Source organism: Sapajus apella, unplaced genomic scaffold, assembly GCF_009761245.1.
Source record: "Sapajus apella isolate SASKATOON/1434 unplaced genomic scaffold, GSC_monkey_1.0 scaffold4, whole genome shotgun sequence".
NCBI lineage: Eukaryota > Metazoa > Chordata > Mammalia > Primates > Cebidae > Sapajus > Sapajus apella.
In genome coordinates this window covers 2,845,961-2,857,930 of record NW_022436944.1, presented here as the reverse complement: position 1 = coordinate 2,857,930, position 11,970 = coordinate 2,845,961, and the positions used below count along the sequence as shown (strand labels likewise).

General features: G+C 36.6%; 1 protein-coding gene across 2 annotated transcripts in view; it reads left to right on the top strand.

The window, feature by feature from the left end:
- Positions 1–10,223, top strand: part of LOC116538747 — a 25,949-nt gene extending 15,726 nt beyond the window's left edge. The window contains exons 5-7 of one of the 2 annotated variants that reach the window (XM_032261286.1): positions 2,982–3,124; positions 6,812–7,009; positions 10,048–10,223. In XM_032261286.1, the coding sequence (XP_032117177.1) occupies positions 2,982–3,124; positions 6,812–7,009; positions 10,048–10,159 (453 nt within the window). In that variant the 3' untranslated portion in view covers positions 10,160–10,223. The other variant, XM_032261276.1, reaches the window with a different exon arrangement.
- Positions 10,224–11,970: the final 1,747 nt, after the last annotated feature.

Below are 11,970 nucleotides of genomic sequence, written 5' to 3'. Positions count from 1 at the left end.
TTTTTTTTTTTTTTTTGGAGACGGAGTTCCGCTCTTGTTACCCAGGCTGGAGTGCAATGGCGCGATCTCGGCTCACCGCAACCTCCGCCTCCTGGGTTCAGGCAATTCTCCTGCCTCAGCCTCCTGAGTAGCTGGGACTACAGACACGCGCCACCATGCCCAGCTAATTTTTTTGTAGTTTTAGTAGAGACGGGGTTTCACCATGTTGACCAGGATGGTCTCGATCTCTTGACCTCGTGATCCACCCGCCTCGGACTCCCAAAGTGCTGGGATTACAGACGTGTTAATTTTTTTAAAAAAGTCAAATGTTGGACAAGTCACATCAATGAGTTTATGATGCAGTCTGGAATCCTTTGAACCATGCATCAGGATGAAACTTTTGAGCAGCTAGCTCAAACAAATCTATCCTGGAACAAATCAAATTTTTCACCAGTGAGGGAGCTGGATTGTCATTTCCAGGTACTGAAAATCACCCTGCTGACTGAGCGACAAGCACCGAAACATCCCCTGCAGTTAGGCAACCTGACCACTATAAAGTTGTGGCGCTGTCACTACTTCAAGCTTCTGATTCCAGCTGGATCAAATCATGCTTAGGCAGAGGGCTGAAGAGTTAACTGGGAAAGACAAGGGTTGCTGGCAATTAAAAGAATAAGTCAACTACTTCACAACAGAGTGAGAGACTGATATTTTCGTATCAAGGGATGGAATTATACTTGAAAAGTTTAAGAAGCCTTCCAGAAACGAAACAGGGTTTAAAACTCTTTGTTGGCAGGCTCCATGTTTGGATCCCCTTCAAGGAACACTCCCTTGGTAGAAGCCGTTTTTCTCTCTCCTGGATTTCCCCTCTGGGATCCCCTTCCATACTCTCATGGAAGCCTGTCTTCCCCTCCTAAACTCCATCTCTCTCTATTCCCTTCCACTCAGTGTGGAAGCTGCTTTCCCCTCCTGGATTCCATCTTTGTGGATTCTCTCACTCAGTGTGAGAGTCAGTGGTTTCTCTCTCCTTCTCCTGTTTCTCTCCCTAAATGACTTTCTACGAAAGAAAAGAAAAGAAAAAAGAAAAGAAAGAAAGAAAGAAGAGAGAGAGAGAAAGCTCTCTGTTGAGAACTCCTGATGCCTCCTTTGCTTCACAGACTTATATACCATAGAATTATAAAATTAGGGGATAAGAAGGAGCTTTAGAGAGGGTCTGGTTTAAATTTCTTGTTTTTCAGAAGGAAAAGGAAGTCCAGAAAGAAAACTGACTTTCCCAAAGTTATCCAATTTTTCAGGGAATGAAAAAAAAAAAATGGAATACCATGTCCCAGTATGGTTCTGTATTTTCAAATTAAGCTATTCATATATGATGAATGGATACAATCTAATAAAAACGTAAACAACACATCTACTTATTTTAAAATTTTAAACAACATACCTAAGGCCCCAACTCCATTCCTAGACTCTCTTTAGGAGTGGTCATTTTGATGTTTATCAAGGCCAGCTTGGTCATAGAGCTGCCTACCCAGGCACCACTGAAGGTATTCAGAAACAGACGTAGGGATAGACATAGTGCAAAGTGGGACTTTTAGAGCACTTCTAACCTTCCAAACTGACAGCCTCAGAAGCTAACAGCCCTCAGAGCTGAGAGCCTTGAGCAGACGCTGACCTACGTATTTAGTCTCTCTGAACAGGTGATTATTATTAACAAGCAGATTTTCTGTGTTTTCTCATAGACCCAAGATAAACTAGTCAGGCAGCTGGTACCTGCCTACCACTGATCAAAGGCAAACCAGAAAGCATTCTCCATGAGGGAGCCACGGGGGCAGGGTCACATATCCTGTGCTTAAAGAACTAGTTTAACTGGTGTATGACATAAATATACTGTTTACTACTTTAGAATGTCCTAAGCAGTTTTCCGCTTGGGGGGCTGGCTCAGTTTTCCTTGCCGTCATTCTCAGTAAACAATATAATTCATCACACATGTTAGGACTTGTCCCAGCAGGCGTTTATATGCATTCCTTCATTATACTTGCAACTTAAACCTTAGGTATACTTTAAGGTAAATGGAGCCTTGCCAATAAATTCATAGAAAAATTAATTGTCCTTTCAATAACTATACTGTAAGAGAAACTCTAAATAAACTCTAAACTATCACAGAAAACTTAGGAAATAGTGATAAATTTTTTAAAAAGTTTCTGAGGAGATAATTTTAATGTATAGGTAATACACAAACTTTTATCATTTTTCAAGTTTCATTTTAAAATAAAGGCCTTAATAATCTTTCTAAAGATAATGTCTATTTTCTTTAAAAAAGCAATTGTTTGACTCAAATTTTTAACAAAGGGATTGTCATTCTATTCAATAATTATTGACAGAAATTGATGGTAAAATATGGAAAAAAAATTAAGTTGACTTTTAGGAATGCATTTTACAAGAGCAGTGCAACCACTGAGAGCGGTAGCAATGTGTTTTATACCAAAGTTACTGACGTTAAAAGTGAAAATAAAACATTCGCTATCTTTGAAGCACACCAAGTCATTTTGAAGTATGTATCTCTAGTTAATTTAAACAAAACCATGGTTTTTCTCTTTCAAATGATGTTATCCTACTCTGAAAGTTTTATAAATGTGATTTCTGAGATTTTCAAGTGAGGCTAATGATTACTGATCATGTAAAGCAGTCAGAAGTGCATCTCTTCCATTCTACACCCATAGAAAATCTCAGAATCTGCTTGAGAATCCTGCTCCTCCTCCATACACCCCTGGAACCCTCCCAAACCCTGTATGCTGCTCAGTAATTGTAATCAAGATCTTCACCCTCCCTGTCTTGAGAATTGCTGCAACATAATTGTGTTTGGATGTATGAATACTCTGGAGGACCAAAAAAAAAAAAAAAAAGGTTAAAAACTGCTGGTATAATTAATGTATACAATACATTTTAAGTGAATAAAGTTGACCAAAAAAAAAAACCTTATATTTTTCTTTTTATTGGTTTTTCCTCAGAACTTGAACATTTCATTTCAGGATCTGGGGGATCCTTGCCAAGTTGAAAATTTTAACAGAATTCTTAGAAGACTAATTCGAGTTGAAACCCTCTGGTTAGTGGATAATTCACTGGTGGACTTAAGTGCCATAAGATTGCCAAGGTATCTGATCTGTAGCACGTGTGGTTACCAGGTTAAACTCTTTGCTATTTAGATGCATGTGATCATTAGCTGTACATACTGCACCTGGACTGCAGGGTCCAGCCCTGCTGGGTCTAGAGGGTGTTCTCTACAGGTGCGGAGATGAGAGACTGTAGAAATAAAGACACGATACGCAGAAATCAAGAGAAAAGGAGTTGGGCCCAGGGGACCACTACCACCAGTATGCGGAGACCGGTAGTGGCCCCGAGTGCCTGGACACTCTGACTTTTATTGGGCACAAAACAGGGGGCAGGGTAGGTAGGGTGAGTCTATTGAGAGGGTCAAGCAAATCACGTGTCAAAGGAACAGGGGCCCAGGGCTTGCAAGTACCCGAAGCAGGGGGCAGCGAAATGCGTCTGCACTTTATGTTATGCCCTCTAGTAAGAACAAAGGCTTCAAGAAGTATGCTCCTTCTTGCTAGCTACAAAAGAGGAACAGGTGCAGAAGTAGGGAGTGAAAGCCGACACAGATGTAACCAATACAGCGCAGCACCACAGAGACAATTAAGCCCCAGGGTAGCTTCGGGTTGGGCTGACTGACAGTCCTCCCACAAGAGCATGGAGAGTGGAGCATTCTCCGACTCGCCCAAGGACAGAGATGTTCCCTTCCAAGGTCGGCTGAGGAGCGGGTGCTTCCCCAAGCACTGGAGCTACCGCAGAGATTTTAGGTGCCCTCCAGCAACCCTTATGCGGTGTGACAGAGGGCTTGGTTTCGCATTCAACAGGTTGTCCCTGCTGATGGCCGCCAGTCCATGTTGGACAGGTATTAATGCTCTTGCCTCGTGGCCACATTCCATAGTGTCCCCTATCAGTCCCTGACCACAGCAACTCGAAGTTCCTAGATAATCATGCTTAAAGTACAAGAAGGCTTTAATCAAGTCTTAATGCTCAATAAGGTTAATATCTAATCACTCATGCTACTTATTCCTAACTGTATTCCTTTCTGTACTCTTATTTATTACACAGGAACTGGCCGAGGCTTAGTCTCCTGCTTTGGCACTTATGAGACTTTCCACCCACACTGGACCTATGTGGTCAGGTCTAAAGGTGACACTTTGCACTAAAGTGGCACATATAGCAAGGCAAAAAGAGAAATTTATGTATCAAAATGTCATACTTTAGTAGGAAACATCTATTTTTTCAAATTAATATTTTATTACTAAATTTTAGGTAAATTATTTGTATGCACAGAAAAGTTTGCCATTTTCCTTGTGTTATAAACTGGAAAATGCAATTACATTACATACACATTATGGTCGTAAGATAGTAATTTTTAGTCATATTTTTTGAACACCTATGGGGAAAGACTTTAGAAGGTAGTTAAGGATAGTAGGTGTCAGGGTAACATCCTGTTTTTGGAGTGGAGGCTGGTTATCAGATTAAAGATAGAAATAAACTAAAAATAAATATATATATATTTACAGACTCTTTGGTCTCTCAAGGATTCCAAACTCATATTGTTAAAAATAATCTCTTTCTGCTCAGGGATTGCTTGAGAATCCTTATTAACAGGGAGCTGCTATTTGCTTCAGCAAGCAGAATGGGTAGGTGGAGTGAGCTTTGGTGGCAATGAGAAGGGCCAACAGAGGTCCTCATGAGTGAATTAGATGAAGGAAATAGAGCATCCACAAAAAGGAAGGGTAATTTCTAGAGCAGGTTAAGCTACAGTTCTGACCATTGGCTGAGAGAAGGTCACAGAACGAGGCCATTACAGCTGTACACAAAAGGGAAGCAGACAGGAAGTGCCAGGACATGCAACGTGCCTGCATTTCCCCACCTTCAGTCATTTTCAAAGCCTCTTTGAAACTTTAGACACACTTACATAGCATTCGAATTTACTTCTGCTCTTTTTAAATAACCAATATAAAAATACCCAAATAAAAATTTTCGAAAGAAACTTTATATTACTACCATAAATTTAAAAATCAATATCACTGATATTCATTTATTCAGTATTTCTTTTCTTTTCTTTTCTTTTCTTTTGGCTAGACCCTCTTCTAGCTACTGGGGATATGATAGTGATGCATTAGTTATGTTTTTATAATACATATTTAAATACACATTATAACATTTAAACACAAAACAAAAATATTTTATTAGTCACAAATGCCCATAGTATATTTTAGGAACATTGAACTAGAAGATTATTTACTTGTAATATTTGAAGTTGCTTTGATCCAGCTCAATAAGCTTTTCAAGCTTTTACTATTTTATTTAAAAAAGAAAAATCACAATCGTTAAAAGACTTGACCCAGTTTCAGTGTTCTCTAGATGCATTTCTTGGTTATTCTTTTCTTTAGAGGTAAGATTTATAATATAAAATTATATAATTTCAAATCAAACTTTACAACTGCCAAATCAACTCATTAGGGAAGAAAAAATCATGGATGCACGTATATTCAAAGCCTCCTTTCCCTATCCCCAGAGAAAGTTGTGTCACCACCCACCTGCTTTGCCCTGCTTCTCTCCCCTAACATTTCCTGTCGACTGGGGCAATCAATGATGTGGTGAATCTGAGACACTGAAAGGACAAAAGGATACCCACCAAAAAGTGAGATCATGGCTGGTAAACAAGAAAATAATAGATTGCAGAGGAGAATAGGGAGAGAGGCAGCAGGGTAGGAACTTCTTGGACTGGGTTTTCAATGAGAAATTGTCATAGTACTGAAGTGTTCCTGAAGTCTATACGAATTCTGGAAATAAGCAGAAGTCAAAAGTTATCAAAGGTCAGATGAGATCTATATAAAATATATATATGAAGCGGGACTGAAAGGAAACAAGAAAAATACAAATAATAGATACAAAAAATTGCAATGACATCTGGGTGCTTCAAAGGGATTTTTTTTTTTCCTAATGCCTGTGTATTGCAGTTCTCTCTTTACAGAACCATCTTTCCCATTAGAAATGACCATTTACCAAGCATCTTTTATGGGGCCCAAGGCAAATAAATATGTACCCTGTATTTACCTCATGATATTAAATCCTAACTTATACAGTGTCAGTGATAGATTTTGAATTATTTTCTCTATTTGCACAGTCTTGTACAATTACAGTTTTAAGGCAAAAATATTGAGAAGCAATATCTATCAGGAAAATGTATTCAGTTGAAATGCCTAACACACTACTTTTTAAGAAACGTTTTAGTTTTCTTTTATATTAAAAATGCCTCGTCTGATTTAAAATGCTGTTTTCTCAATATAGACTTTTTTAAATTACAGAAAATTTAAAAAATTCTCACTACTTAGAGATGGTATTCTTCACAAGTTATTATTTTTGTGTGTGTCTACTTTTATATTGCTGGGATGATATGCAGCTATTCATCCTTTTCATTAGGATATATCAAGAATCCACCATGGGTCAAGTCAGGTACCAAGCATATTCATTAGAAAAGAATGCAGATTCCTATGCTCCACAAGCTTATAGTCTCATGTATCTTACTTATTTTCTCTTAATATTCTACTATAAATATTTCTCCTTTTTTTGCAAACCATATTTGTCACATAGTTTGCATGTGACAGTCATGTCAGTAACATCACTGTTACTCCGTTGAAGAGTTGTCTAGAGGAGGCATGCTAGTCTTATGTTGGGTTTGGTAGTTAACCATTCTCTTTAGGAGACAAGTAACAAGATGTTTATGTTTTGTATCCAGCTGCAGAATTTTAAACATGAGCAAAAACCATCTCACATCTTTCAAACAATTGCCAAAGATACCTCAGATAGAGCATTTATCCTTGGCCGAAAACCACATTGAGACTCTGACTGGACTCTCCAGTTTACGGTGCACGCCACTGGAATCCCTTATTCTCAAGAGGAACCCCTGTGAGTTCCACCAAAATTACAGGAAGCGGTAAGGCCCCAAACACCCTAAGTCACCTTTTGCACTTCATTGAATATTATACTTTTAACCATATTTTAAAATATTGTTCCTCTGTTGCTCGAATTTACCAGCAAATAGTTATAGAATCTACTCTACGTTGAAGACTTCATGCTTCTGATCTCATCTAAAGACTTTTGAACTGACCTTTCTTTATCTTTTTAAAATTTTATCGTAACACACTTTTTTTTCTTGGTTAACTTATAGTTGCTGTAAGATTTTTAGGCTCCTTCTGTAATGACTTTACCTATACAAAGATGCTTAATTTTAGACTTTCAAATTCCACACATTTTCTCCCACATGCTTAATAGATATTATGTCTTTTAAAGAATTATACATATGTATGTATATTTTATTAAGTTCTGTGTGACAATTTTATAAATTGTTAATTCTCTGGTTTTACTTTCACTCTTTGGCCCCCGAGGGCAACATTAAGTGAATACAAAGAATTCAGTTTGCTCCAGTGTTGAAAGAGCTCAAAAACCTGCCAAGAAGAAACCATTTTTATTACTTTGTCCCAACTGGGAACATTCCTAATGATAATACTGGAATCTAAACCTTGAAGTGTGCACCCAGTAATATGCCCACCTATTTATCTCCAGCTAATTCCCAGCACCACTAATTAGTGTACTTAGGGGAATTAAAAGGATAAAAAGAGCAACCGAATTCTACAACTTATATTTGCACCCCTATGACTGCAGGTTATCTCCCCTCCCAGTTGAATCTGTCAAACAGAGTTAGATCATCTCCACGGTCGATTTCTATTCTATGATTACAATCGTTTGTTTACTTCCATTTCAGTAAAAGACATAGTTTTCACCATCTTATTTTCTCACACTGCTCTGTTCCCATGAACAGCAACTATATTCCAAAAGCCTATATGATGTTAGACTTCACCGCCTGATGTACAATGAACACTTGTCAAAATAGAAATTCTAATCTCTGTTGTTACATAAATCTCATTACTACAATTGTCTCCCCTATGACTATAGTCTGGAAGCAAAATTTCATGTCTGTGATAATAAATTCTTAAATTGCTTTCACATAACAGTGAAAAGTAGCAGCACAGTTGCTACAATATTCAGCTAATATTTAGCCATAATAATATTTGGAGGTTTAAATTATATTTTCTATAATCAGAGGAGGTTAAGCTGGACATTTCAACCATCATTCATAAGAAAGAACATTCCTAGTCATAAAAATAATTTAATATTATGTATTTCAGTTTTGTTAATTCATATGTGGGGTTTTATAAAGCATTTTGTTCCCAGCTCAGCCACTTGCTTCTCTTCAAAGAATGCCTTACAATAACAGTATTAAAATGAATTGTCTGAAATCTGATATGCCCTGAGGTCTTACTATAATTCTGTCTACAAAATTCATGATGTGGTGTAGAGTTATGAAGGAAAGAGGAATATAATGAGGTTCTTCTGTTTTTCCAGTATTAACTCAATTGGATTAAGTCCAAGGTGTATATAGGCTGACTTTTAAGTTATAAAAAGCCAGGTTATATTGCCTTAGGTAGGGCAGGGTTGTATTGAACAGAAAGATGGGGTCATTTTAAAATATGAGGAAAAGGTTTAAGCATCCACTCATGCTAAGGAACTGAGCTGAAGTCAGAAGTTCATTCAAGTATGAGTTCAGTTACCAAGCCAAAAATCCACAGTGTGAAGACGGTAACAGCATTCATTTTGTCACTGGGTATCTGTGTTGAGGATTTGGGCCAGAGTTTCGGGTGACTCTTTTTACACACCATGTTCAGAATTATTTGAAGTATAAGCTTTTCTTGATCATTATCTCCTAGAATTGTCACTGCTTTCCCCTCCTCCTTTGTTTCAGATCCGGAAGACAGCACAATTCAAAAGAGAAAGGACTTAATGATAGAGCTAATATTTTAAGTCCCAGTAGGTTAGAAGGTGGCCCCATTCCTGGGACACCTACAGGCAAACTTCTCTAACATTCTCCAGGAGTCAAACATGATATTAGTTCATTATAGCTTGACTTAAAAAAAAAAAAAAAAAACAGTGGCTAGAAATTCTTGCCAGCTTAGTCTGAATTTTGAAGCCTGAAGACGTAGATTTTAATATTTGCGTTGTCATCTAGAGGCTTTATAATTTTGAATAAGTTACTTAAAATGAGGGATAAAAACCAATCTGACAGATTTGTTGTGAGGATTAAAAGAGATGCATAAGAAGTGATTAATGTTAAGAAAATCATGCAGCCAATGGGAGCTTTCAAGGAGGTCAGCACCTTCATTAGTTGACTTAGCATATCTGCTAGGAGGTTTCAATATCTTTCATGAAGGGAAATTCGAATGCCATAGATTTCCCCCAGCCTGAGCCCTCAGAATTCCAGATCTAGAAAAGCTGTTCATTCTAAAGAAAATGCTGCTTTTTAACACTAGTATGTATATGACCACTGTTAACTGGGTTGACCTGAGAGATCTCTTTCTGAACATAGAAGTGACTCCCTAAATTTGAAATATGAGCTTTACAGCACAATATTATTTCCCACTCCCTCTTTTATATTTACCAGCCAGAATTCTTCTTTAATTATCACTAAATATCATGGGCTTGCTTTACTTTCTCTCTCTTTATAAACTTAAACTTTATAATGAGCACATATATCATGATCTTACTTTTTCTTTTGTGGTTAGTTGGCTAAATCCACTCATTGATTTTTTTTTTCCTTATAAGATTGTAAAAACTGGAATGAAATTCTCTTATAAAGACAGACTGTAGGCAGTTCCACTTATCTGGTCAAATTTACCACTTGCTGGAAGATATATTAGATCCCTGAAAGGGCAAGCTATGACAGGGTCACCAGTTCAATTAACTGAATAATACTTCATTTTAGCTACACTGCAAAGATAAGCAACACAGAATGAAGTGATAGCTATTCATCTTCCATATAACAATAGGCAAAATCCATTCACATATAAAGAGAATAAGTGAAATAAAATGCTTTTGTTCAATACGGCTTTTTTTTTTTTTTTTTTACTTTTGCTTTAGAGTATTCTCCTGTTTGCCAAACTTAAAAATGCTGGATGGAATCTTGAAGCTACCAGAAGATTGCTCATCACCAGAAACCAATATTTTTTCAAAAATATGTGTTGTATCCTAATGAAATCTGTATAGAAAGAAAGTAATCATCACTGACGCTAAAAGCTAATAAATACAGGAAATGTATTATTGTGCATAGGTGCCAAAGATGGCTGACTTCTGACCACATTCTATTTAACTCAACTGAATTACACCAAGCTCTCATCCTAAAACTTATAGTTACATCCACCCTTCTGAAATATTTAATTACTCTCCAATACACAGGAGGTAATAGGTATAAAAGAATGTGCATGTGCAACTTAGCACCTCATATCTAATTTTGTTTCCCAAGTTCATTCTTCTCCTGAATGGCCCATGTGTACCAGGTGCAGGATTATCTGGATGGCTCAGCTCAAAACAGTTTCAGGGAATAAATTGTGTAGGGGATATAATTTTCTGAAAGAGAAACATAACGTGAACAACTCCTTTGTTAGAAAATAATTTCTGTGACAGAAAGCCTTTTCAGTTCATGAAGAAAACTTATAAATAAACAAGTCTATCTATCTCCTCACCAGCTCTAATGAATTCTTACATCAATCAGCTCTACAATGTCCAATAGAGGACTTTCCAATTGTCCTTTGAATAAATTGAGGTATTGGAAATATCTAAGAAAACTACTTTTAATTCTTCCTAATCTTCAGGGAGTTCTTCCTTATATTGAGCTGGTTTCTACCTTCTGCAACTTTCGACTAATTATTCAAATCTCTCAAGTGATTATAATTAATTCTATCGTATAGGGATTTTTTTTTCTCAGCTTCCAAGTTCTTGAAAATACCCTGATACTTTCTCTTATATTCCAGTGGAAATGTAAATGGGTAAAGTAGGAGTCTGTGCGGTGAGGAGTATGGTGGAAGGGCAGGGGAAAGCTATGAGAAATAACCAAAGCAAGAAAAAAGAATTTTGTTTTCTTCAAGTTCGTTATACATCCAAAGTGGAAGATTATCACAATAAATTCCCCATGCCAAATTTTAAAAATTAAGTTAGCAAGCTTGCTTTTTAATTTATTTAGAGGCCAACTACTTTTAATTATTATTTCTTTCCAGAATAGAATTATCACTAATTGGCATTATAATACTAAACTATGTTAATAAATGCCTATTTTTTAAAGGCTAATTGCAATCATGAAACCAAATATCTAATTAGTTTTAGAGCTTTGGAGCAGATGTATTGATATTTGAATCATTCAGGTGTATATTTGCTTATCTTTTTTTTCTCTTCAAAATAAGTATTGTATGTGTTCTGTTTATAATTTCTAAATGGTCATTTCAAAATTGATTATACTACTTTACACAAATCCTAGTGAAATTTGTTGCTTAAAAAAATCTTCATTTTCCTATAAATTCTCATAGTCCTTGAGCTATATATATTTCATGGCAATTTTTACTTCATACTTTATATGCTAGTTATTTTTGACAGTGACTACTAAAATGCAAGTTTCTTCAAGGACAGATTCATCTTAGTTCTTTATACTCCTAAAAAATCAGGGTTTTTCTCAATGACTATTGAGTAGATGAATGAAATTTGAGTGTATAACTTCTTGAAATTATATTTCTAGAGCTGGACAACTTTTAAAAAATACATGAGTCTAAAAAAATAAGTTACATGGCTGAACAAATATTTTGTGAAAACCAAAACTGTCATGGAATCATGAACTTGTCTATGGGGCACAGGTTAGCCTTGGGGTTACTCTGGTCTTCTTTTTTACCTCCTTCTCATGACCAAATCAGCTCAATAGTCAGCAGTTCTATCCTTCCTCTCCTTGTTCCATCCAAGAAGCTAGAGCTGAACTGCTTCACTGCTTGGCCACTGATTGCTGACATGCTGAGTTTTCCA